This window comes from Cnephaeus nilssonii (genome assembly GCF_951640355.1).
Source record: "Cnephaeus nilssonii genome assembly, chromosome: 4".
Classification (NCBI taxonomy): Eukaryota; Metazoa; Chordata; class Mammalia; order Chiroptera; family Vespertilionidae; genus Cnephaeus; species Cnephaeus nilssonii.
In genome coordinates this window covers 86,903,987-86,931,771 of record NC_137075.1, presented here as the reverse complement: position 1 = coordinate 86,931,771, position 27,785 = coordinate 86,903,987, and the positions used below count along the sequence as shown (strand labels likewise).

Below are 27,785 nucleotides of genomic sequence, written 5' to 3'. Positions count from 1 at the left end.
TGCATCTGATAAGCCTTACATAGTCTTTTCCAGTCCCTGAAGGCCTATTAACCTGAAACTCAACCCACTTACCAAATGCCAAAGGCAAGCATGTCAAACTCATGGGTTTGACATGCTTGTACCAAGGGATCCAAGGATTTATCCATTCTTGGCTTCCAACATATATGACTTAAAGAGTCAAAAGTTTTCTCTATAAAGAGGACATTCAGTAAAAGTTCAGCCAAAGCTCTGTGCTGATGCCATTGAGTTTGCCTTCAGATGTTCAAAATCCAGCCTAGGATTTGATCACAGTGAGTCTGGGAGCTAAGATGAGAGCTTTTCTGGGGGTGGTTCCCAGGGTGGGACCCTAGGCAGCATCACTATCTCTGGCCTTTAAGTCATAGCTGTGGAAAGTAGTTACTGCAGCACCCCGATCTAAACTGTGCAGAAATTACCACTTAGCCACACTAGATGAATAGGTCACAGAGGAACCATGTTACTTTTGAAAGAGGTAGCTTTAGGCTGGAGGACTTCAGGACCAGCAGTCAATCCTGTATTTTACAGTTACTTGGGATTTGGATTGAAAGCTGCAAGACTAGCAACTCTGGGAGCCCTGGAAACAGAAGGTTCGTCTGGGTACCTGTGCTGGTTGGGGTATGGTGAGAGTGAACCCAATACTCAGCTTGTGGGAAGAGATTAACCAAAGATCTTATATGCATACTAGAGGCCCAGTGCATTGGATTCGGTGTACAGATTCTTGCACCAGTGGGGTCACTTCGGCCTGGCCTGCGGGGATCAGGCCGAAACTGGCCCAGTGCACGGTTTCTTGCACAAGTGGGGTCCTTCGGCCTGGCCTGCAGGGATCAGGCCGAAACTGGCAGTCCAACATCCCTAGAGGGGTCCTGGATTGCAAGAGGGCGCAGGCCAGGCCGAGGGACCCCACTAGTGCACAAATTTGTACGCCAGGCCTCTAGTATGTTATACAATGGACATAATAATGGCAAATTCTTTTTTTCCTTTATGAGTCAGATAAGTTTTGATATGCATTATTAGTCATTTCTAGAATAAGGTCTGTTTGTATGGGGCAACAGCCTGTGGCCAGGAGGCTGAAGTATCTGCAGAAATTCAAGGCTCAAAGAGTAAATTTGGTAGGAGCTTGCTCAAGCCCTTGGCTTTACATGGGAGATGCAGATGCAAAAAAAATCCACTTGCAGGGTGGAATAGCTGAGCAACTCCATTCACCTCTTCATAGGTGGTAGAAGGGTTAAAAGCTCAGCTTTTTTTTCTTTGATTCTTTTTCTTTGCATGTTTTTATTGATTTTTAGAGGAAAGGAGAGGGAGGGAGAGAGAAACATCAACATTGATTGGCTACCTCCTGCATGCCCCCTGCTGGGGATTGAGCCCACAACCTGGGCATGTGCCCTGACCAGGAATCAAACCAGCGACTTCTTGGTGCATGAGTTGATGCTCAACCACTGAGCCACAAGGGCTAGGCAAGAGCTCAGCTTTTGTGGTCAGGTAGAATTGGGTTCAGTTTCAGTTTTGTGATTTGGGGCAAGTTAGCTACCTTTCTGTGCCCCTTTCCTCACCTTAAGTAAGATTTTACATTTAAAACACTTTGTATTTGCAATAATAGCCAGTAAGCTATTATTGTGATGATGATTGTATAGCATTTCAGCTTATAAATGTGTTTCATTTAAGCCTTACAACACAAATGAGAAAAGTAAAACAGTATTTTCTCCTCCTTTTTAGAAAGGAGGGAACTTAGTCCATTGTAGGTTTGGGATTTCTTTTGGATGTGATGAAAGCCATGGTTCCCTCCACCAAATGCACATATGACAGAAATGTGCTCATAGTTTTAGGGGCTTCACCAACACCATGAAGCCCATCTACGAACCCTGTTAAGAATTCCTGTCCTTGGTTGTAATCATGGAACTAATTTAATATGATTTAAAGGCCCAGCCACCTTGGTGATTACTTTCCACCTTAGTGGCTTGCTTGCCTCCTTCTCTCACATCCTTGCCTCTTACTTTGTGGTCTGGTGTTTTTCTTTCAGGGACTGAGGGACATACTTTTCGAAGTGCCTGTCTACCAAGATGGTTAGAAGCAGAGTGGATTTTTGGGGGCGTGAAATACCAATATGGCGGCATCCAAGAAGGCAAGTGATTTTTTTTTTCACTGGTTGAAATTATTTTTACACTTGAAGTCTGGAGAAGTTCTATGTGAAACTTTTTACAGAGCTCAAGAGAAACTTGTCATATTGCAGAGACTCGTTGCAAAAAGATCTTGGTATGCCTCTAAGAAATAGTGGGAGGTGACAGTGAACAGCTGTCACTCTGTATCCTGCTCTTTCCCTGGCCCGGTGTTGTGGATCCATTAGACCTGGGGTCTAAAGCATTAAGGGTCTCTGCCCTCAGCAGGATGAAACTTAAAATTGAGATGATAGGGAGAATAATTCACTTTAAGTTTTATAAAAAGCACAGACCTTGAAATCAAGGACGAACTTGATTTTTCTAGTAAAGGAAGCAGGCAAGCCTTCTAGCCACTTCTCATAAGCACTATGAGACATAATGTGAGGCAGCAGCCTAGGCTGATTGGGGCTGTTTCTGGTGAGTACAGGTTAGGGAGGGGAGCTGTATGAGAAGCAGGTGCCTTTCCTCCAGACCAGCAGGGCTGTGGAAGTTAGCTCATCTCTAAGCCTGTTGTCCTGAGCCTCAGCTTTCCTTGTTTCCTCCTCCTGTCTCCTCGTTGGCTCCAGTAGCTTGCCTCAGAGAGTGGTCCCTTCCCCTATCACTTTTCTCACCGTGTCCCTGTGCACTTTGCCCTGGCAGGGGAAGTGGGCTTTGAGCCCTGCTATGCTGAAGTGCTGAGGGTGGTCCAAGGAAAACTTCACCAACCAGATGAAATCCAGAGGAGCTCCTTCTATGCCTTCTCTTATTACTATGATCGAGCTGTTGACACACACATGATTGGTAAGTTCACTCCGGGTGTCAGGTCAGGGAGGACATTGGGCAAGGTTCTGGTGGGAAAGGGAGAGGGATTATCTGAAATGCTTGGTTGGAGGTGATCATCCTTCTCTTCTTCAGTGCTGGTTATTGAGTGACACCAGTTACTCGAATGGAAGGGGGCATATGATTGAGAATCTTTTAGAGCTAGAAAATGGCCTTAAAATTTTACATGAAGTCTTTTTTACTTTTTATTGAGGTATAAATGACATAAAATAAAATGCACATACTTTATTTTTTTTTAAATATGGTTGACATACAGTATTAGTTTCAGTTGTACAAAATAGTGATTCAACATTTATTTATATATCTTACAAAGTGATCTCCACTGTAAGTCTAGTAACCGTCTGTCACTACAAAGTTCTTACAATATTGTTGACTATATTCCCTATGTTGTACATTACATTGCTGCATCTATTTATTTTATACTGGAAGTTGGTGCCTCTTGGACCCTTTACCTTTTTTGCCTATCCTTCCATCCCTCTCCCCTCTGGCAACCATCAGTTTATTCTTTATATTTGTGAGTCTGTTTCATTGTTTTTTAGAGTCCACATATAAGTGAAATCATATAGTTTTTGTCCTCTGACTTATTTCATTCAGCATAAAATGTACCTATTTTAAAATGTACAAGGTAGTTCATAAGTGTGATGATTGGGTGTTCACGCTCTTTTGTGAGATGTGCCTCCCTCAAACCCTGTTACATCAGCACATTACCCGAGTGATGTGGGGGAAAAAGTGTATAGTTTACTAATTTTGACATATCTATATACCCATGAAACCATTACCAAATTCAATATTTAAAACCATATGTATTACCCTAAAGTTTCCTCCTCCCTCTTTATAACTTTTTTTAATCACAGTAGTAATGTTTTTGTTTAGCTATGATGATATATGTATGTAATCTGTCATGGCCTGAGATATGAATTGATTTTCTATTTTCTAATGTGTTTTTGTAAATGAATCAAATTTTTTATTGTGGTTAAATACATATAACATAAAATAGATTATAAATAAACAGAATGAATATTGAAATCCAGAGAAGCTCCTTCTATGCTTTCTCTTATTACTATGATCGAGCTCCAGTAGCTTGCCTCAGAGAGTGGTCCCTTCCCCTATCAAAAATAAACATGATTATCATTGTATGAACATCATGTTTATTTTGTATGAATATCATGATCATTTTGTATGAATATCATGTTTATTTTGTGTGAATATCATGTTTATTTTGTATGAATATCATGTTTATTTAATCCATTCTCTAATGTTGGGAATTTTATTTCCTGTTTTTACTTATTACAAATCTCACTAGGATGAATTTTCTTATGTTTCTTTGACACTTTTTAACATCAGCTACTCTTCTGCTTCATTTCAGATTACGAAAAGGGGGGTATTTTAAAAGTTGAAGACTTTGAAAGAAAAGCAAAAGAAGGTAAGTGTCAGTGGCAGCCCTTAGCAGTGAGTCTGTGAGACTGTACAAAGTCCAGTGACCTTCACGTGTCCTGAAGTTCCACAGCCAGCAGAAAGCCTCTCAGAGGCTGGTTTCCTGTCTTTGCCAGGAGCTTAAAGCATTAAGTGGCATAGAAAAATATGAGAATAGAAGAGCCTTTAGGAAAATGGTGAAAACCTGCTTTTCTACATTTCTGGTGGTGTTTTTTAGTTGAAATAGTGTTATCAGTGCTAATGAAACATCAAGCACCAAAATATATGGGAAATAGCCACAGCGGTTTCCTGGAAAGAGTCCATTGAAAACATAAATAAATAATCTTATCCAGTGTCCCCAAAGTAATGCTAACTGGTATTTCCCTGTCCTCAGGGCCTCAGCATTAATAATAAGTAAGGGATGTGGTTGAATTAAGCCCAAAGAATAGACATAGAAATTTAGCAAATAAATGAGGGTCCATGTAAATTTGAGTAGATAAGATACCACATCAGAAATCTGCAAGTTCTTAAGAAGCTGCAGTCTTGCCGAAGCCGGTTTGGCTCAGTGGATAGAGCGTCAGCCTGCGGACTGAAGGGTCCCAGGTTCGACCCCGGTCAGGGGCATGTGCCTTGGTTGCGGGCACATCCCCAGTAGGGGGTGTGCAAGAGGCAGCTGGTCGATGTTTCTCTCTCATGGATGTTTCTGGCTCTCTGTCCCTCTCTCCCTTCCTCTCTGTAAAAAATCAATAAAATACATTAAAAAAAAAAAGAAGAAGAAGCAGCTGCAGTCTTGTAGAGGCTGTCAGTGCACAGTTCTAGCCTCTAAGACTCCTAGGCATCAGCCAAATGGAGAATTCTGCTTTGCTTATTCCAAGTCTATATTTAGAGAAAATCATACACCTCTCAGTTGGCTGCAAACTTGAATTCCACTCTTTACTCTCTCTCCCCTTCAGTGTGTGACAACTTGGAAAATTTCACCTCAGGCAGTCCTTTCCTGTGCATGGATCTCAGCTACATCACAGCCTTGCTGAAGGATGGCTTTGGCTTTGCGGACAGCACCGTCTTACAGGCAAGAGAAAGAGCTGAGGAGTCTCATAACAGACTTATCTGGGAGTTGGGAAGAAAGAGTTAAGAGTGACTATAGGTGGAATTATGAGGATTTTTATTCGGGCTATGGACAAGCACTGTGCAAGGCACTATGAGTGTGGGAAAGGCAGTTTCTAAGTATGTTACCAGGAAAGCTATCCTAGAGGTCACAGAGGAGAAGGCTTACAGTCCAAATGAAGATGCCCAGGCCCCATGGTTTATTAAATCAATTTTGAAACTCAGGACGAGAAGCAACAGGAAAGAAATGGGACAGGTGAACACACAGTGTAGGGTGCAAACAGGTTGGAAGTGCCACACTTCCTGAATTCTGGGTATGTATATCCTAATTCCTTCTGCTGCTGCTGACAGTGTGATTGGCCGCAAGTACTAGAACTGAAGTTTAATCAAGGGGGCACAAGGACAGAGGTGCCTGGTGCCATTGCACAAATTTCCACTATTTGGAGAGGCATAGGGGCAAGTACATTATCTGGTAATATTAGCCCACTCAGCCCATTAGATGGTCTTATTTGGCAGAGGACATGAGGGACCAGAAGGGTGCCACCAACAAGTGGCTTAAGACCTCATGAATGTTGAATGCTGTGTATATGTAGTATGCCATATATATGTGATATATATATATATATATATATATATATATATATATATGTATATTTAGTGCCTCTTGGAGTCTTGGGTTCCTCTTTATCTTCCTATCTCTGTCCATCTGTTCCAGAATAGGCAGGCTCAACATTGTAGTAACTTATTTATTTGTTCTAAGCACATCTTACATCTTTAATCCATCCCATTTTCTTGTTTTCAGTACAGTAATTGAATAATTGCACATATGTTTATGTCAATGAAAGAATGTCCAGCATTAGAAAAAGTCTTATAAGAGTTTATTTGAGCCAAACTGACAACCATTGCTAGGAAGCAAAATCTCAGTGGATTGGGAAAATGCTCCAGAGAATGGCAGTTTGCAGTTTATTTTATACAGTAGGGGCCTGGTGCACAAAATTTGTGCACGGAGGCGGGGTTTCTCAGCCCGGCCTGCACCCTCTCCAAGCTGGGATCCCTCTCACAATCCGGGACGATTGGCTCCTAACCTCTCTGCCTGCCTGCCTGATCACCCCTAACTGCCCTCCCCTGCCAGCCTGATCTCACCCCTAACTGCTCTCCCCTGCCGGCCCGATCACTATTAACTGCCCTCCCCTGCTGGCCTGATCTCACCACCAACTGCCCTCCTCTGCCAGCCTGATCTTGCCCTCAACTGCCCGCCCCTGCAGGCCTGATCTCACCCCCAACTGTCCTCCCCTGCAGGCCTGGTTGCCCCCAACTGCCCTCCCCTGCCGGCCTGATCTCACCCCCAACTGCCCTCCCCTGGTAGCCTGATCACCCCTAACTGCCTCTGCCTTGGTCCCCACCACCATGGCTATGTCTGGAAGGAAGTTGGACGTCTGGAAGATGGCTGGTCGACCCGGTCTAATTAGCATATTACCCTTTTATTAGTATAGATAGATTATATAGGATAGGATTGCTTAAATGTGGGGGGAGCCTTTTTCAGCAGGAGGAGATGCTCTTGGCAGACAAAAACACATAATCCCTATATCTGGACTGATAGCCAGTCATATGCACTGTACTGCCAAATAGGTCATTAAAAAATTGAATAACTTTCTTACACCTTACACCAAACAGCTGTTGCCCTTAAAACCCCTCCTTAGCCCCCACCTTAGGTTCTGCCTTCACAGTTCACCCAGGGTTCCGATTGGTCGATCGGTTTCTATGCCAGTCAGTGTCAAAAGCACCACCTCCTAGGCAGCCATTGGCTCCTCGCACTTCACCCAGATTTGGTTCTGATTGGTCGGTTTCTATGCCAGTCAGCATCTCTGGGCCTATCTCCGGGCTTGATCATAGAGGTGGGGCTGATCAGCAACCGCCCCAGGCTGCTGGCGAGCAGGCTGAACTGCTGACCTCTGGGGGAGAGAGAGAGACTTGGCTACTGGCGAGGCCCAGAGAGAGAAGCAGGGTCTGATCACCCTGCTTCTCTCTCTGGGCCTCACCAGCAGCCGCTGCTGCTGCTGATCAGCCCCGCCTCTCTCTCTCTCCGAGAGGCCAGCAGTTCAGCCTGCTCGCCTGCTGTACGAGAAGCCTGACGTTTGGTTGAGCCTCTAGTCGTTGTGGATGTTACGATCCTGGCTCTTTGTATATATAGATTAGAATCAAAGGAGGAGATATAAGGGGGTTACATGAAATCTATTTGGTGATAGATTAGGGAGGTGGGAGAAAGCAAAGTGGAGAAATCTCTGAGATTAGATAAAAAGTAAAACACAGAGATGCATCTTGTACATCGGTGGGTACAAATATTTACAGTACACCCAATGGCATGTGGGCGACAATACAACAGTGTGGTCTCGTGCTCTGGTGTGGGTGGTTGTGCCTTTGAGGGGTCTGGAAAAGAAAATTACCCTGACATTTCAAAGGTTTGTTATTTTAGATGCACAAAGAAAATAGACAATTTCAAAGGTAAAGATTGACCTTTCTCAAGGAAGCTACAGGCCTAGGACATGACTACCCACCATGACCCACTTTTAGTTAGGATTTTTTACGTTCAGACCACCTTGAGCTTGTCAGGTTTACTATGTGACCCTTTTTCATCCACAGTTACAAGGATGAGTAAGATGTAATCTTTGTTCTCAGATATCATGTAGTCTATTAAAGGAGATGGCACAAGGCAGCTTTGAACTTTGGGGTCAAGTAAGTAGACTACTCTTTTTGAGCCCCCTTCCCCTCCTTGTGCCATTTCCCCTTCCTGTTTCATCAGTTCCGGATGAGTTTATATTACCCAATTTGTTGGGTTATACAGATGTCATAAACTGATTCGTACTAAGGTACTTGGACTTAATGTGTTTTGCCTGCCAAGAGCGTCAGCATTTAAGGGGCTTAAGACAGAAGAGTTACTTGCCAGTAGATTAGTATAGTGGTGTTTAAAGCATGGGCTTTGTTGTCCGTCAGATCTGGACTCAAGTTCTGATTCTGCAAGCTTGCTGGCTCTGTGACCTTAGATGATTTACTTCCTCTCTAACTTTTAGGTTCCTCACCCAAAGCACAGGTAGCCTTCGAGTTCCTATTTTATAGGACTGTTATGAAAATTGAGGTAATGCCTGTGAAGCACATTACCTGGCACATAGTATAAGTTATTAGTATTGGTGTTACTAGTAGTTGGGAAGAGATTTGTGGATTAGAGAGGTCATCCTAAACCCTTAGTACATAGCATATAGTACTGAGTTAACATCATTCTCTATTTAAGCATCAATTATAACCAAATCATTTAAGGACAAGTTTCTGCCATTTCCAGTGCTGGCATCCTTTTGCTCTTTATGATTTCAGTGGCAACAAAATTTAAATCAGGGGTGCACAGTCCTGCCCGAGATAGCTTCACTTCAGCATCTGTATCTTTAGGCTGTCAGCCCAGTCCTCAGAACAGAGGAGAGCATTTGATTGGGGGACACTCCCAGTTTGACCCAGCTATCTCAGACAAAACCTCAAGATTCACACGCCATTCTCCCAGAGTTTGGCCCAGTGACTAGATTGGATTACCTTAGGTCAACAAAGTATTGTGTCCTAAAACTGAGTACTAGAAAGACAGACTAAAACCAATCCACTGGTTTCCAAACTTGTGTGTATGTGTGTGGTGGTCTTTACTCAACAAAAGCTATGCAGAATGCCAATAACACTGGTATGTGGAACATCTAGTTGAAGCAGAGGTACAGGACTCCTTCACCATGTGGCCCCCTTTCTCTTTGAAGCACTTTCAAGGAACCTTCAGGATTCTGAAGAAAACAATTTGATAAATACTAACTGAATCCCTTTTATGTAGTTGAGAAAATGGGGTCTAACTTGGGGTCATGAACGAATTGAGGCTCATCCTGGCCTAGAATGCCTTAAAAACCTTAGATGGTTAATAGTGCTTAAGAAAATGCAGTTACTTACAAAGTATGAGTGAGGAAGCTTATTAGTCTGTGCTTTCATACCTCTAAATCTACCCCAACTCCTGCTATATTTAATTTCAGGATTAGGGGAAGAGTCCCAAAGGTCCTGTCTGGAAAGCCTGGGTGAGACCACTTTCCTGGGCCAGAAGATTCAGGGATCAGCTTGGCAAGGGATGGTAATAGGCCACGGCAGGGAGGAAACTTGCAGAAATGGGTTGTGGGGAGGCCTCCAGACTGGCTACTTCCAGTTTGCCTTGGTTTGGCCATGTGGGTGATCTTGGCCCATGTCGTGCTGGCTAAAGTTAAAAATTGAATGAAAATGTGAAGGCTCTTTTTCTCCTCCCCAACAGCTCACAAAGAAAGTGAACAACATAGAGACAGGCTGGGCCTTGGGAGCCACCTTTCACTTGCTGCAGTCTCTGGGCGTCTCCCACTGAGGCCAGAAGCTTCCTCCGAGGCCTGCGTTTGCCAACAACCTTTTAACGGGAGAAGATAAGACTCAGTCATGTTATGAGGCAGTCTGGAAACCACCTGGATTGAAACCCAGCAGCTGGCTTCATCAGGAGGAAGAGGTTTTTGTAGACAGCTCTTGCCCTTAAGTCTAGAGATTTGGGTTTAATTAATTTTACACATCTAATAGGAACTGGTACCTAACCATACTGTTTGCACAGCTGGTACTAGAGTCTAAATTTTTGAGCATGCTTGTGTGTCACAGAGAGCCAAAAGGAATAGCTTTGGAACTTAACCAAAGAAAAATCTCCTTTCAACCCTTTGAGTGCCTCTTCCTTTTGAACATTTTAATTTTCTTCTTACATGCTAAACTTAGCTGATTGCAATCCCATAGCCTATCAACACCAGTATATTTTTCCTCCCTGCACATTACCTTGTCCCACCCTTATCATACCCATCCACCCACCCCCCTAAAAAAAGAGGAAAAAAAATGCCTGATTTTGTAATTCAAGAGGAAAGACAGGTACCATCTCTGAAGTTGTGTGATCCTGCTTTGTGCTAGCTCCAATCAGCCAGCTGAGAGCTGTCCTAACTCTTAGCAGGAGGGAGAGCAACTCCTAGCTGTACAGCCTTAAGAAAAGGGGCCATCCAGGCTCTAAGGACAAGTTTTGGGAGAGTGTGGCTGCCTTGTATAGGCCACCTTCTTTTAATCAACTTTTTATGTCAACGGTAAGATTAATGAATCTGAACAACCTTCTAGGAATATGTGTTTATTCAGTGCCAGTACTTCCTTCCAGGCTCTGTTTACAGTAATCTGTCATCCTAAACTTCTTTGTATTTCTAAGAAGTACATCTCTATCCTACTATTGGAGGATCTAGATTTTGGCCATAGCTCCTTTCAGTTTGCCCTTTTATTCTGTTTATAGCAACATCTCCTACCTGGCCCCTGATCATTTTAGCTACCATCTCCTAAATTGTCTAGTTCCAGGGTTTCTGATACCCTTCTCCATGATAAGCTAACATTTTATTTCATTGGCTATTTTGGCCCTCATACTGTGGATTCTTGTTTTGGGTTGGAATGCTCTGAGCCCTTCATTTTGTGAATTACTTCCCCTAAAATTCATTATCTTGTTCTTTCCCATAGGACTCTCGCCTGCTTCTTGTCTGCCCACTCAGTGCCCTTGGGCTTGAAGGATCTTCCTGTTGACTGGCTCTTTGACCTTGGCTCTTTACCTCCAGCTTCTTTCCAGCAGTTTGTATCTTCCACACTTGTAGCTATCACAGTAGACTTTCTTTCGGCTCTCTCACACAAAAAATGTTAAACACCTGGCCCTCACACTACTTCCTTTTTTAAAGTTCTTCCACTGAGTCAATAAGTGGTTAACATCTGATGTGCAAGTAACTAGCCAAATTTTATCTTTATCCCCTACATTTTAGTGTTTTGTTTTGTTTTGAATTTCATTGTGGAATTTCTTCAGATTCTTCACATTGACTTTATTATTTTTTCACACTGACTTTTATTATACCAAGGTCACCTTGATACCTATTGTCTTCCTCAAAAAAATGCTAATACATAATAGAATATTTAGAGTTGGAAACAGCCCAAAGATATAATCCAGTCTTCTAACTGTTGCAGAATCCCCTTAACATTTCTAAGTAGCTATATTTAGCTTCTGGTTAGGCATGTTTTGAGACATCTCATTGCATTTGGGACAGCACTGATGTTAAAAATCCCTTCTCATGTGGAGCTGCAATCTCTCCTCTCAATGGTCATCTCTCATCCCTCCTTTCATAGCCTTTCCGTCTCCTGAAGAAAATTCCTCGCAAGTCCTTTGTGGTCTCTTCTTTAATAGAACACTTGGCTTCTAGACCCCTTACCATTTGTGTCACACAGGTTGAGTGCTAGAACCAGTCATACGCTAAATGTTGTTCCATATGATTCCCAAGAGGTAAGCTGTGTTCACTAAAGACTCCGCCAGTTTGACGGTCGAGAGCGGCAAGATTCCCTGGTCTTTGTCATAGCTTGTCTCTGAAGATTTTCTTATGGACAGAAGCTGTTCAGACTCCTTTGGTCATCCCAAGTACCTCCAGAACTCTTGAGATGTGTCTACCTAAATTCTGATAATCTTGATTAGAACATCTAGAGAATTAACCAGTTTATCCATGTTAGGAGCAATATGGAATAAGAATTTTTATTTCTTAGAAAATATGACTTGTCTATAATGTCCTTTCTGCCCTTGGTGTACCTTTTGGGCCTCTTATTGAGGAATCCTATAGTGTCTAATATTGTTGGTTAAGTTTCTTTTCTATAAATGTGTTTATATATTTCAAATACTTAGGACCTGGTCTGGCACATAGTGGATGTTGTGCGTTTACCATCATCATATGAAGAACATCCTCTGTGGGTTACGGAGGGCCTTGCAAGATGTGCCTTAAAATTCTTCCTATTTGCCTGATTTTATTTGCATACTTTTGGAGAGTCCATGTTCTCTTCTCCTTTCCTGGGCTACCTTTCCCATTTTTGTGAAAGATGACCTTTTCCTCTCCCGTTCAGTGGTGACCTTTCTAGACTCTGCTACTAGTCATACAACTTTCACAGTAGTTGCCATCTTTCATTCTGGGCTCATCTTTCCAGAGATTCCAGGAACATCTGTGACACTATCACTTTTTACTATAGTATCTTATAAATTGTGTACATTTGTCTGAAAAGCTCCCCTGTTGAAACATATTTCTCATTCCTTCAATAACTAAGCTAAACTAAGAATAGTTTAGCTTGGTTCAAAAGCAGACTATTTCTTCTCATTTCATCATCAAATCAGACTTTTGGGCAAAGTTTTCTCTACAGCATACAAATCTAATGGATCCCCAAATCTCTTCAATACTGTGAAGTGAGCTCTTCAAACACCCACAGCACCCCTACACCCATCAGCCACCAGTCTGCAACCAAATATGACAAATTCTGCTGCTAATTAATCAGATTTTCCCTTTGACCTGGCTCCTGAAGTTTTCAAACCTGTGCAATGAAACTATTTATTGTTTTGTCACTGAACAGACAATGGTGTCCCAGAGAGGAACCATAAATAAAATGGAAATCCGTGCTGTGATAAGGAAGTAATAATGAACAACAAGATCTGGTTTTCTTTTTAGAAAGTCCAGTGCACCTATAACAAAGGTTAAAGCAATTTATTTTTAATTTTAAAACAGTAATTCTAACAAAAATGCATCAATTGAATATTTCTAATTCTTCTTTATCAAAAGGTAATTGTATAAATTTATGACCAGCATTTAAAAAAAAACTATAGATCTTATCTTTAGAAAGGATCGTTAACAAGTGAAAATGAATGAGCACCTTAATGATTTGTTTTAGTAATAAAAAGTTCTTTTCAACAAAAATCGTAATAGTCTTCCTTTGGGGTTTTTCTTGGCTTGGTTTATATACCCCTCCTCACAGCAAATTATCACTCATTATTTGGGTTCCACAGACCCCTTAAATAAAGGAGAAAAAGAAACTAGAGAATGCTAATACAAAGTCAATTTATTAAATTAAATCTTGAAACTGTATGATGGCCTTGGGAAAAGATGTTTATTTTTCTTCAATATAATCTGCAGGAGAGCAGCATTCATTTGCTTGCAAAGGCCATAATCTGTTCCTAAAGAGAAATGAAACAAAGTGAGTGATACTCTGACACTGTGAGGGCGGGTGAAGGAAATACTTTCAAGTATCCAAAGTGATTAAAGCAAAAACTCAGCTAAAGTCCCAGATAGATACTCTTCACAAGAGTCCCTCCGAAGTGCCTTTAAATGGATGTTTCTCAGTAGAAAAAGCTGACCAAACAGCAAAAGGAGCTGAAGCATCTTTATCTTTGAAAGCCCCTATTTGCTATTTTAACCCTTCCTTATACTGTATAAAATTACTATTTAGATAGGCCCTAGCACCAACAAGCCCAGCACAGTCTTTTTTGCTCATTATCGCTGGGGAAGATAAAAAGGATAATTTTACAGCCAAGAAAATTAATTCAAATTAACTAAGTCATTGGCAAAGTCATTCCTCGGTGACCAAGACTCTTAAGAGAGCCGTGAGCAACCTCTTACTTTGAGTGGAGACACTGCGTTTGTGGCCTGCAAGCCCCACGTCCTGAGCAGCACAAGAGGGGTAGCGCTGGTGGAATAGAGCCTTTTTAGCAGGTCAGTAGCAGCCAGAAGAGCAGTGTTGTGACGTTGTCGGTCTGTCTCATAACCTGTGAGGTGGCTCATGGAGCCTGGAGGAAAAAGGAAAGTTATACCCTAATCCCATAGTAAAGTTTTCTTTCCTAGAAAAGCACACACACTTATGTCCACCACATCCAGCTCCTGAGGGGCCTTCAGGGGTCCTGATTTTCCCTGACTACATGACCTCTGGATACTTCTTTAAGGAACCAGAATCCTTACCTAAATCTTTCCCATCGAAGGCTGCAGTTCTAAGGTGATGGACCAAGCTGGAGATATCCCCAAAGCCCATGTTGACACCTTGTCCTGCCAGTGGATGGACTCTGTGGGCCGCATCCCTGCAAAGGAAGCAGAGTTCAGGTGTGGCCTCCAGCAGCAGAGTGCGAAGGGAGTAGCTCTGCTCTGCCATTCTTACCCGATGAGCGCCAGCCGAGGCCGAACATACTCAGCAGCATGTCCCAAGCCAAGAGGAAACAGTACTCGGCTTTTGGCGTCCACCTTGGCTACGCTTGGCGGCAGCTGGCGAGCTGAGACCTTAGTGGGCTTCAGAAAGGCAACAGCCTGGTGCAGCATGGTGCTGGCCGAGTCAACGAAGTCTGTGTGGTTAGCATCACTCCACTGAGTAGCATCAGCCACAAAACAAAAGTGAAATTTCATCAGTGACTAGCAGGGAATTAATTCAACAAGGAAACTCTTTTTATAACGAAAGCCAAGGGCAATGGTACCTAACATGCCTAAACCAATCTAGACCCCAAGTGACCAGTCCCTCCAATAAAGGCAAAACACAGATTCCAGGTTGTAGTATCAAGCCAAATGGCTAAGCTGCCCCTGCCTACCTCTGACCTTGATCTTTTACTAGTCCCCAACTTCAATGACCTGCACCAGCCACATTGTGTAGCTCATTCTACAACATCCACTCCCCTCTGCTTAGAATGTCCTCCCACTTAGACTTCACCAGGACCTCACCTCAGAGCACCCCGAGGCTGTCAGCTCTTTTTATAAACCCTTCTCCAAACTCGCCTGTGTGTGCTCACCTCTATGTTCCCGTAGCATCCTATGCATACTTCTACCACTGTTCTGAAATTGTCACTTATATACCTTTCTCCTCACATGATCATGAGCTGCCTAAAAGCAGGGACTGTGTCTCATTTGTCTATCACCAGACCCTTCTACGTAGAAGGCGCTTGTAATTATCTATATAATAAAAGCCTAAGCGACTGTTAGGACTGAACGACCAGAATGACCAATTGCTATGATGCGCTTTGACCACCAGGGGGCAGATGCTCAACTCAGGGGCTGCCCCCTGTGGTCAGTGCTCTCCCACAGCAGGAGCACTGCTCAGCCAGAAGCCAGGCTCATGGCTGGCGAGCACAGCAGTGGTGGTGAGAGCCTCTCCTGCCTCCATGGCAGCACTAAGGAGCAGCGAGCCAAGTGGTAAGAAGCAGTGAGCAAGCGGGTGATAAGGAGGGAGGGGTCCTGGACTATGAGAGGGTGCAGGCTGGGCTGAGGGGGGGCTCCCCCTCTCCCCAGTGCATGAATTTCGTGCACCGGGCCTCTAGTTGCTAAATGAATGTCCTACAGAGGCCTGTGCCAGGAATATATGCTAAATGGCCCCGGGGGAGGGGGGGCGAGGGGGTAGCAGTTATCTTGGAAGCCACTTCAGTATGTTTAGTTCCTTTTACTGTTGCTACTATAGAGCAGCAAAGCTTAAGTTCTTTGGTGTGAATTATGAGTGAGGTAGTGGAGTTTGGTAGTTAAAACCACAGGCTTGAGGGAGAGCCTCATTTCAGAACCCAGCTTTGCACAAGAGGTAGGACCTTGGGAAAGTTACCTATCTCTAAATGCGCATGTTAACAGTACCTACCTCAAAGAGTCGCTGATTTAAATACATACATACAGGTAGAACTCTTCACCTGTACCTGGTACGTAGTAAGTGCTCGATAAATGTTACCAATTGTCATATTAGTGAATTTAGATAAATGTAGCATTTAACGTTCAGAAATATTGTGCCCTATTATCTAAAAGCCATATTACTCCAGAATCATTACTATTTGAGCACTTATAATGTATGAGGTATGCTGCAAGTATTTTACATAAAGTGCCTCATCTTAAGTCTTTAGACTTTTATTATTATTAACCCTTGAAAGGTTGGTATTTCCATTTTTTAGGAGATTTACAGTTAGTACCAGTATTGAACCCATGTCTGTCTAGAGCAGGGGTGGGGAACCTTTTTTCTGCCAAGAACCATTTGGATATTTATAACATCATTCAAGGACCATACAAAATTATCAACTTAGAAATTAGCCTGCTATATTTAGTCAAACATTAATTAACTCACCCCTAATGCCTTGGCAGGGCCAGTCCAAATGATTCTGCAAGCCTTACATGGCCCATGGGCTGGACATTCCCCACCTCTGGTCTAAAACTTTTAAGACCCCCACTGAAATGTGCTTAGCCCCTCTCCAAAACATTCTGATGAATTAGGCTTCAAAGGTTCAGGTACCTGGGACCCAGCAGCTCCGCTCAAGATTACCTAGGAATTACAGCTTCAAAAGAGGCCAATGCTAACTTCCACCCAGGCAGCTGTTTCAATCAGCATAACAGCAGCCCATGACCCTCAAAAGAGCACAAAGGTTACTGATTTCTATTGTTTGGATTTCCCTGAATCCTCCTCCACGTCATCCAGACCAAGCCTTTCAGTTACAGAAGGGCAGCTGGTTGGTTACTTCTTTTTCCTACTCAAAACTGCCTTTCTGTATCTACCCCTGCAACACCTCATCAGGCAGACAAGTTGATACTCACAAAGGCAGAGTTAATGGCATCCACAAAGTTCTCCTCATCCATGCTCACCAGCTCTGCTGCATGCTCATGGGATGTGGACCAGACCAAGGAACTCAAGGTGTCTGAGAGCTGTCGCAAAAGAACACCATCAATACTGAGAGCTACAACTTCCGTTCTTGGGCACTATCAAGCATAAAGGTATGAAGGAGAAACGAAGCTAGCCTGGAGATATTTCACTTGGAACCTGAAAATGGCTGAGAGAAAATGAAGTCCTAAAAGAGGGAGGCTGGACGTGTTTAAGTAGACTAGCCAGACAGACTTCTTACCGGGAGCAGAGCGATGGGCCCAGAGGGAAGAAATCTCTGCCAAGCTACATTGTTTTCTGTGACCTGTAAAAGAAAGAACAGTTGTGAGAAGTACACATAATAAACACCAGCAGGGTCCCCAGATGGTGGGCTCAGGGTCTTATTTTTTTTTAATCCTCACCTGAGGATATGTTTATTGATTTTAGAGGGAGAAGAAGGGATAGACGGAAAAACATCGATGTGAGAGAGAAACATCAATCGGTTGCCTCTTATATATGCCCCAACTGGGAATCAAACCCGCAACCTAGGCATGCACCCTGACCAGAATCGAACCTGCCCTCTTTCAGTATACAGGACAATGTTCCAACCAACTGAACCACACTGGCCAGGGCTGGGCTCAGGATCTTACCTCTGATAAATGCAGAGTAGCCACAACAGCAGACTGGTCATAGTCCCAGCTGACATTCTGGATTCCAGCAGCTTGCCGTACTCCTGAGTTGTGACCATCTGCACCAATCTGCACAAAAACAAGAGCCTGCTAAGTCTTACAATCTTTTAGTAAATGAAACTGCTCCAGAAGTTTGTCTCTGCCTCTTAAAGATTTCTCTAGTTCTAACTGCTGGCAAGCCCATCTATGGCAGACAACTTTTTATCATGCCTGCCTCACTCACAGCCTCTAAAGGGGTGGCTCTACATATGTGACCCCGGCCTCAGCTAACGGACCAAAGCTGGACATCTGACCCACGAGGTGCCAGCCACAGGTTAAACTCAGCCAAATTCCCCTGCTATTTGGACTAGAAAGCAATAGGCAGGCACTAGAGCTGAACAGTCCTGACGTAAGGTGAGGGATGGCTGCCATGGAAAGGGAAAGCTGATGAACAGACAGAGGAAAAATATGACACAAGGAGAGGACTTACAGGACTCCTGGGAGGGAAAGAACAGCCTCAACTTCTGATACTCTGGTTCCTGTCTCTGTGAGGCCAGCTGTCCTTATTTCATGACCTAAGATGGTCCAGGAGATTTGGTCCTGTACAGGATTTACAATAAGACCATCTTAACTTGAGCTGGCTTACTGGGTACTGGTCCTTATAACCAAAAGCTTAGCCTAAAATTAACATCCACTGTAGCTTAGATGAAAAACTAGAGGCCCTAGAATTGAGGCTAACATGTGAATATGCAAGACCCCTGGCGAAATAAGAATCTTCAACTACCAACAATTTTGTCTGGAGGGTGCTGCCATCACCTAGGGTAATATGAACCCAAGGGCTGGAGTCTGCCATGGAAATTGGAAAAGGCCAGGTATAGCCGACTGCTTTGCTCCGGTAGAGAACAGTCACTCGGTCTAGGGAGGTCAGAAGAGAAAACACAAAACATTAGAAAGACAGCCCACGCAGGCTGAGGAAAAGCCATAACTAAACCCCTAAAGCAAGGTCCCAGGACAGCGGTCTCTTGTCCTTTTCTAAACAAGAAAAGTAAGATCTAAAAAAACCTCATGTGACTGGTGCTATTGTCTGAGAGCTGATAAACAACAGAAACCACAGGGATGAATCAGTGTAAAAAAATTAATCTCTCAGTGAATCATCAGCCTACAGCAGGCACTCTTCCCCTCCTGCTCTTCAGTTCACTCTACGCTTAAATGAGCCCATGTGTGCTTTCAGAGTAAACAGCACGGAAATACCACGGGCTCAAACTTCTAGATCTCATAACATTTTTCTTCCTGACCATAAAAAAGATATGCTCACTGTAAAAGTCGGAATAAAGAAAAGTTTAAAAGGGGGTGGAGGGAACCACCCTCAATCATAACACACAGAGACAACTAGAGTTAAAGCTTTGCCATAGAGCTTACCAAACAATTTCTTTTTTTTCTTTTTTTTTATATATTTTATTGATTCTTTACAGAGAGGAAGGGAGAGGGAGAGAGAGTTAGAAACATCGACTAGAGAGAAACATCGATCAGCCGCCTCCTGCACACCCCCTACTGGGGATGTGCCCGCAACCAAGGTACATGCCCTTGACCGGAATCGAACCTGGGACCCTTGAGTCCGCAGGCCGATGCTCTATCCACTGAGCCAAACCGGTTTCGGCCCCAAACAATTTCTTATACATGTACATGTGGTGCGCACACCCTCACACACAAATGGAATCATGTGACGTGTAATATTTTTCACCAATAGATTGTGGGACATGGTTCTAAGTTAGTAAATATTAGGTCTAAATTATCTTTAAAAGATGCACAGAAGCTCATTACATGGGTGAACTACTACCCATATCAAAAGCATTTAAGATTGCTTCCAATTTTCTCTCTCTAGAATAACCCTGAAATATTTGCAAATCATATATTGAATAAGGAATTTATATCCAGAATACATAAAGAACTTTGGCCTGGCCGATATAGCTCAGGGGCTGAGAGTCGACCTATGACCCAGGAGGTCACAGTTCGATTCCTGATCAGGGCACATGCCAGGGTTTCAGGCTCGATCCCCAGAGGGGAGTGTGCAGGCGGCAGCCAATCAATGGTTCTCTCTCATCGATGTTTCTAGCTCTCTCTTCCACTCTGAAATCAATTTTTTTAATTAAAAAAAACACACTATAACTCACAAAAAAACAAATAATCCAGTTTTTAAATGGGCAAAAGATTCTGAATACACCTTTCTCCAAAGAAAAATGACCAAAAAGCACATGAAAAGACACTCAACATTATTAGTCATCAGGGAAATACAATCCAAACTATAATGAGATACCATTCCATAGTCACAAGGGTAATATGAACTATATGGGATATAGAGTATCCTATATAATAAAAAGCTAATATGCAAACTGACCGAAAGGCGAAACGACCGGCTATAATTTTTTTTTTAAAAAGGGGTAGGAGCCCTGGCCAGTAGCTTAGTTGGTTAGAGCATCCTCCCATTATGCCAAGGTTATGCGTTTGATCCCTGATTAGGGCAATAAAAAAGAATAAAGTACTGATACATGCTACAACATGAACATATCTCAAAAATACATTCAATGGGAGAAGTCAGACACCAAAGAATACATATTTTATGAGTATAACTCTATGAAATGTCCAGAACAGGCAAATCCCAAAAGACAGAAAGTAGACCGGTGGTGCCAGGGGCTGGGGGTCAGATTGGGGAATATTATAAATGAGCTCCAGGTTTCCTCTGGGGTAATGGAAATATTATAAAATTATGTGATGATGGTGGCATAACTCTATAATAAAAATCACTGAATTGTACACTTATAATGGGTAAATTTTTTGGTATGTAAATTATACTTGAATAGAGCTGTAAAAGAAAAACAAGAAAAACCCTGAGATAAGTATCAGAATGTTTGTTTATGGTGCACATTCAGTATCTGTAAAAGGGATCCTTCCTTCCAGTAAGCCCTAGAATAATTCTAAAGAGGTTCACCTTCCAGAGAATGGAAGAGGTGGGAGCCTCACCTGACACAGCCTCCAGCTGCTTCGTGAGAGCATGCATGATGACATCGTTCTCCACTATGTAGCCCATATCATCCAGGTTATCCTTGTCGAACATGATCAGGGCCTCTGAGCAGGCATCCCACACCTGGCAACACCAAGGGAACGTCTGTATTACAACCCAAGTAAAAGAAAGTCTGTATTTCTACTCCAATCAGAAACTGAGTACTGCTTTCCCAAGTGACAGAGCAGAATAATCACAAACTGTCAGTCCCTCTGGCAGGACATCAGGTGAGAAGAAAATTCCCTGGGGAATGCTTTCCCCCACTTTCTTAGACTGCGTGTGGACTTTGATTCTTCCCACATTCTCAGAAAACCTGGAGAATGTGGACTCCAATATCTTGGCACAAAGCAGACCAAGGTATCTTGCCAAGAGTGACAAAGGAAGCACCTGCATTCGCCGAAAGGCTCTGCATCTCATGTTGCAGATGTGGTCCCAGGCACCGAAACCTACAAAAGAAAGGGTCTATTAGAGACCGGAGCCTCCTTCCTGGGCTCCCTCTGTCCCTCCATCGTGTTCAGTTAGAGGCTGTTCTCAGTGTTCTCCATAACAGAGAAATACTCTCCCCTTCGATGTTCGATGGCAGGAGCTAAGCTCCTCTGTTCCCCGGCTCAGATTACAGTCTGAGAAAAGACCCAGCTTTCAAGATCAACAGGTCAAATCACATTGTAAAGTAGGGGAAATAAATAAGGAAATCAAAGCCATACTGTTCTTCTTTTCCATCCTATTGAAGTTACAAACTCTCTGGATAAAGACTACTTTTTGTTGATCTCCATGGCACTGAAGAGCTTCACTCATTGAGGAAATATTTACAAAGCACCTAAAATGTGACAGATACTAGTACATTTCTAGGTACTGAGCAAAAAGTGGAAACCAAATGGACAAAGTCCCCACCTTTCTGTAGCTAACATCCTAACTTACTATTTGTAGTAAAAAACAAATACATAATATAATGTCAGGTGGTAGTGTTATGAAGAAAAATAAAGCAGTATAAGGGGCTAGAGAGTGATACGAGAGGCTATTTTAGGTAAGGTGGTTCTAGACAGGATAGTCCGAGCAGAGACCTAAAGACAATGTGCTGACAACTGGTTCTGTTCGCACACATCCATCTTCACCCCAAAAGCATTTATTACACGGGCTCCCTAGCTTCCCAGGGCGGACTCTGGGAATGAAGAGTGACTCTGCTCATAATTAGTTCATATAGTTTTAGTTCCACACATTTATAATGACCCAACATCACAAATGAAGTCTACGCGATGGCCCCACATGTTCCAAGGATGTCTTCCTCAGATGGGGAATTGGCACATTAACGATTTCAGAAACTACCAACCACACCCCTCTCTCCCATCCACCTCAGTGAGCTCCCTCCGCCCAGATGCTCTGGTAACTCTGCCTCTGGGGCACACTGGGAAGCCGAGAGAGACAGGAGATTGGTTCTGTGAGAGAGGATGTTCTACTCACTACTGAGAAGGGTTGCAGAGCCAGGGGAAATGGAGCTGACCCTGTTGCTGTAAGTTTCTGGCAATTTCTCCAATACTTTCTTTGGACCTGCTTCTAGCAACAGGATTTTCTTATCATGAAAGTGAATATCATATCCTAAAACAAAAAAAACAAAATTTTATATCATTTTAGGAAAATCAGAATTTATTTTTTCATTGCCAAGAGAAGCAACAATTCATGCCTTAATCCTTAAGAACAAATTTCTTACAAAGCACACAAAAAGGAAACACCATGCAGTCCTAAGCAGTAACTTATACCACCATTTCAGCCATGCGAACCATCGTGCCAACCACCGTAAGGTAGTATTTAGACACCAGATATTTCTAATCCTCAAAGTATTACATCACTGAAAATTACAAATCCCGTTCAACAGAAAAAATGTAGTTAATAAGCGAAATTCATTGTAGCCTCAAGGTTAAATCAAGGATAAAGAATTAGTCTGTAAAAGAAAAGGGGGCCAAAAATACATCAGTTGTGCCTACAAATCTGATCCTAAAACATTGCAGAGGAAGTAAAAAGGGAACTTGGGTCCGCTGGCGTGGCTTAGTGGTCGAGAGTCGAGCGTTGACCTATGAACCAGGAGGTTAGGGTTTAATTCCCGGTTAGGGCACATGCCCAGGTTGCTGGCTCCATCCCCAATGTGGGGTGTACAGGAGGCAGCAAATCAATGATTCTCTCTCATCACTGATGTTTCTACCTCTTTTTCCCCCTCCCTTCCTCTCTGAAATCATTAAAAAATTATTTAAAATAAAAAAAGGGGGGGACTTGGGGATGCCATCACTGGGTGTCTGCAGCACATTACAGTCAGTCTCGCCAGTGTCTCAGAGAAAGACACGGGGGGAAATAAGCAGTGAGTTGCTGCTGCCAAGAAAGGAGAAAAATATGTGCTAGAATTGCCCGACCATCTTCCCCTTCCCCTGTTCCTCCAGGAGAGCTTCATCTCATTCTTCCTTTGATCAGTTATCTACAAATCTTTCTCCTTTGCTAGATTCTAAATTCCCTGGGGACAGGGATTTTTCCCCCTTATAGTAATATCCCCAGCAACAAATGCTGTATCTCCTCAATCCATAAAGTAGATAATGTCTTCACAGACATTTGTTAAACAACAGACCAGGAAACAAACAGGAAAATAATTAGATTTCCAAACACATTATAAAATATAGCCAAGTTTAATATTTTATTTGTTAGCTATTTAATGTAACATTTTAGAAAACTCATTTGTCAAAAAACATTAGAGGATTACAAGTTTACAAATAACAATGTAAAAGGACAATATAGATATTTCAAGCCTAGAACATAAATTTGAGTTTGAAGAAAAATCAAGGAAAACATAAACTGACTGATACATCAAGATGAAGAGCCTACTGGAAAATTTTTATTTTTAAAGCATCTATCTAAAATTAAATGGGAGTTGAACTATAAAGTAAGATCAGTCAGTATATCAACTACTGACAAAGAATTTTCTTTGGGACACATGCCATGATGATCAAGGGGAGGCATTAGCACACACAAAATCCCAAGCAGGTAGTTCACTTGACTCAACAGGAGGAAACACCCCACAACACTACACCTGCCCATGAAAGGTGTATAACATCGCATAAAAGTTAAGAGGTAAAGTTGTTACAAGACAATTAAGCACTTCCCTGTGTTTCTCATTCTCAAAGTGTGGTCTTCAGATCTCCTGCATCCATCCCCAGAGACACATGTTAATAAAGGGCCTCACCTGGACAAACTGAATCAGTTACTGGAGGTAGAACTGTGAACCCTCATTTCTAAAGTATACCCCACAAACGTGTAACAACGATTGTCCGTGAGGAGAACTGGGTGGCTAACAATAAAAAATGGAAGTCTTACTTTATATGATTTACTAGATAGAGGCTTGGTGCACGGATTTGTGCACTGGTGTGGGGGGTGTTCCTCGGCGTGGCGTGTGGGGATCGGGCGGAAACCGGCAGTCCCACGCTGCCTGCTGCTCCTGCTCATCCTGGCCCCACTGTGCCTAACGCCACCCGTCGGTAGGCTCACTGCCACTCCGTTGCGGTCTCCGGGCTGTGGCGGCCAGCCGTGAGCCCTGCATCTGGCGCCCTTTGGTCAGCTGAACAGTGCTCCCACTGTGTGAGCGCACTGACCCCCAGGGGGCAGCTCCTATATTGAGCATCTGCCCCCTGGTGGTCAGTGCGTGTCATAGTGACCAGCTGAATGGTCGGTCGCTTAGGCTTTTATATATATAGATACTCTATACCCAATACCCTTTGTATTTCAAAATTCCTTTTGAATTTTATATATGTGCCTGTCTTAGTTTTTCAAAGCCCAAAACCAACACAAAACAAAACAACCCAGGTGATTCTTAAATGCACCTGAGAACCACTATTTTAATCCATTTATCAATAGGTACAACCAAATAGCTGTCAGGGAGAAAGGGTATACACACAAAAATCTTTGCTTTTTCTAATTACTGGCTTTTGAGTGCAAATTACTTAAGTTTTCTTGAGCTTTAACTTCTTTACCTGCACAATCAACAATGAAGATTAAATAAAAATGTAGGTAGAATACTTTAAAATATGCCTATCCATAGCAAGTGCTTAATAATTGATAACTGTTTTCTAGAATTACTTTGAGACTCAAGCCCATCAGCTTATACATAGCATTGTTTCCCCCCAGTTTCCTAGAAGAGGAACCACACTCTAATTCTCAAGTCAACAAACACTATTAATGATCTTTGTGAGGCCAGAAAAATCAAATCTAATTTCTGAAAGTCACCGTGCAGTTGTTAGAAGCAAACTATCCTGAGTTTGGTGGCCTGGATTTGAATTCAGATTCTGCTGGTGCCTGGTTATGAGACTCTGGTCCTTACTTAACCTTTGCCAGGCAAGTTTTCTCATAAAAGATATGAAAGTAATATCTACCTCACAGGGTAGTGAAGCAGCCTAAACTATAAGTATGAAAGCCAAGTTCTTACCTCACCTTATACACAAAGTTTAACTCAAAGTTGATGATAGGCTTAAATGTAAGAGCTAAAACTATAAAACTCTCAAAAGGAAGATTAGGAGTGAATCTTCTTAGATATGACACCAAAAATACAAGTGGTAAAAGACTAATAAGTTCAATTTCATCAAAATTAAAAACTTTTGGCCCTAGCCAGTTTTGCTAAGTGGTTAGAGCATCAGCCCGTGGACTGAGGGTTGTGGATTCAATTCCGGTCAAGGGCATGTACCTGGATTACAGGCTGGATCCCCACTCCCAGTCGGTCTGTGTGCAGGAGGCAACTAATCAATGTCTCTCTAACATCGATGTTTCTCTCTCTGTCTTTCCCACTCCCTTCCACTCTCTCTAGAAATCAATGAAAAAAATATCCTCAGGTGAAAAAACAAAAAATTAAAAACTTTTGGGCTTCAAAGGACACCATCAAGAAAGTGAAAAGACAACCCACAAAATGGGAAAAAATATTTGCAAATCATTTATCTGACAAGGGATGTGTACTGAGAATTCACAAAAAACTCTTACAACTCAAAAATAAAGACAAATAGTTCAAATGGGCAAAAACTCTAAACAGGCATTTTCTCAAAAGATATACAAATGACCAATAAGCGTATGAAAGGATGTTCAACACCATTAGTCTTTATGGAAATGCAACTCAAAACCAGGAGATACCACTTCACACCCAATGGAATGACTAAGAACAAAAAAACATTAACAAGTGTCCAGGATGTAGAAAAATTGGACCCCTCCTATATTGCTGGTAGGAATATAAAATGGTGCAACCACTTTGGAACACTGTTTGGCTGAATTACCATATGACCCAGCAATTCCACTCCTAGGAATATATTTAAGACAACCAAAAATATGTTTACACAAAAGCTTATACACAAAATCATCCATCACTTAATGAATGAACAAAACGTATTATATCCACACAATGGAATATTATTCAACCATAAAAATGAATGAAGTATTGGCACATGATACAGCCTGGATGAACCTTGAGAACATTAAGCAGATTTCACGTAGATGGAAATGTCCAGTAAAAGCAAATCTACAGACAGAAAAACACATGAGTGGTTGCCTAGAGCAGTGATTTGCAACCAGTGTGCTGCAGGAATTTTTAAAACATGCAATCCCCGACTAGTCAGAGCACTGACCTCTTTTCCATCAGACTGTCAAATTCAAAAATGACAACTGCCAACACAATAGCCGTCGGTGTGAATTAGTCAAAATTATACCTATTTTTTGTCAGATCGGCAAAAAATATATGTTTTGGTGTGCCACAGAATTTCAGTAATTAGTTTATGTGTGCCATGAGATGAAAACCATTGAAAATCACCGGCCTAGAGCTAAGATTGGGAGGAAATGGGCAGTGGCTGCTAATGAGTTCAGATTTCTTTTGGAGGTAATAAAAATGTTCTAAAATTTGTCGTGATGGCTGCACAATTCTATGAGTATACAAAAAAAACACGCACATTAAATTGCATGCTTTTAATGGGTGAACTTTAACTCTGGCCTGGTAGCTCAGTGTGTTAGAGTGTCCCATACACCAAGGTTTCGGTCCCATCCAAACAAGAATCAACCAATGAATGCAAAAATAAGCGGGACAACCAATCCATGTTTCTCTCTCTCTCTCTCTCTAATCAATCAGTAAATAAAATAGTGGTAAATGGGTGAAATTTATGGTATGCAAATTATATTTCAATGAAGCTGTTAAAACAGAAAGAAAGAAAGAAAGAAAGAAAGAAAGAAAGAAAGAAAGAAAGAAAGAAAGAAAGAAAGAAAGAAAGAAAGAAAGAAAGAAGAGAGAGAGGGAGGGAGGGAGGGAGGGAGGGAGGGAGGGAGGGAGGGAGGGAGGAAGGGAGGAAGGAAGGAAGGAAGGAAGGAAGGAAGGAAGGAAGGAAGGAAGGAAGGAAGGAAGGAAGGAAGGAAGGAAGGAAGGAAGGAAGAGGAGGGAGGGAGGAAGAGGAGGGAGGGAGGGAAGGAAGGAGGGAGGAAACACCTAGCCCAAAGCAACAATGCCTGACTGCTTGCAATTTTGCCCCTAACTAAATAACCCTGAGCAGGTCTATTTCCCTACCGGTTGGAAGGACTCCTAAGGTACCTCCCACTTTTGACCCTTCGGCACCCCCAAGAACCACACGCTTGCCCTGGGGCCCTGGGGATCCTTGGGCGAGGGAAGGGGCCACAAGATCCGCAACCCTCAGACTTTGGGAAAACAGTGCCAGAACTCCCCGAGTCCCCACAGCTCCACGGCCCCTCTCCCCACACTACCGGCCTTGAAGATGCGCTTACCCAAGGCACAGGCCATGGCGGCGCCTACCAGGCCTCCACCTGACACCACCACATCGTACACGGTGTCTGCCGGGGCACCGGCCCACCTCCGACAGGAGACCAGCGGGCCTCTCCGGGCAGCTGCTGGTGCAGCCCCTAACCGGCTCACAGCCAACAGAGCCGCCATGGTGCAGACCCGCTCCGTACTGGGCACCCCGCTAGGCCCGCCTTGGGTGGCACTTCCAGACCAGAGTCCTCCAATCACCTGCCGCCTCAGCCTCGCGGCCTCAGAACCGGAAATAGAACGTGGAAAGGGAATAGGCCAATCGG

At 42.9% G+C, this 27,785-nt stretch overlaps 2 protein-coding genes across 9 annotated transcripts in view; one reads left to right on the top strand and one right to left on the bottom strand.

Moving 5' to 3' along the window:
• Positions 1-13,291, top strand: part of ENTPD5 (ectonucleoside triphosphate diphosphohydrolase 5 (inactive)) — a 49,913-nt gene extending 36,622 nt beyond the window's left edge. For all 8 annotated transcript variants that reach the window (XM_079769881.1, XM_079769885.1, XM_079769888.1 and 5 more), the window contains 6 exons: positions 544-605; positions 2,036-2,137; positions 2,811-2,951; positions 4,357-4,413; positions 5,357-5,472; positions 9,826-13,291. In XM_079769881.1, coding sequence (XP_079626007.1) covers positions 544-605; positions 2,036-2,137; positions 2,811-2,951; positions 4,357-4,413; positions 5,357-5,472; positions 9,826-9,912 — 565 coding nt within the window. In that variant the 3' untranslated portion in view covers positions 9,913-13,291. The remainder of the gene's footprint in view (positions 1-543; positions 606-2,035; positions 2,138-2,810; positions 2,952-4,356; positions 4,414-5,356; positions 5,473-9,825) is intronic.
• A 151-nt stretch (positions 13,292-13,442) lies between these two features.
• On the bottom strand, positions 13,443-27,696 carry COQ6 (coenzyme Q6, monooxygenase). Its single transcript, XM_079769889.1, has 12 exons — positions 27,477-27,696; positions 22,161-22,295; positions 21,090-21,148; positions 20,663-20,786; positions 18,429-18,559; positions 17,627-17,734; positions 17,239-17,301; positions 16,934-17,041; positions 14,547-14,749; positions 14,354-14,469; positions 14,018-14,184; positions 13,443-13,575 (listed from the first exon to the last, which is right to left on the bottom strand). Exons 1-12 carry the CDS (start codon positions 27,640-27,642, stop codon positions 13,546-13,548), a joined length of 1,410 nt encoding a protein of 469 aa, XP_079626015.1. The 5' UTR covers positions 27,643-27,696; the 3' UTR covers positions 13,443-13,545.
• Between the last annotated feature and the right edge of the window lie 89 nt (positions 27,697-27,785).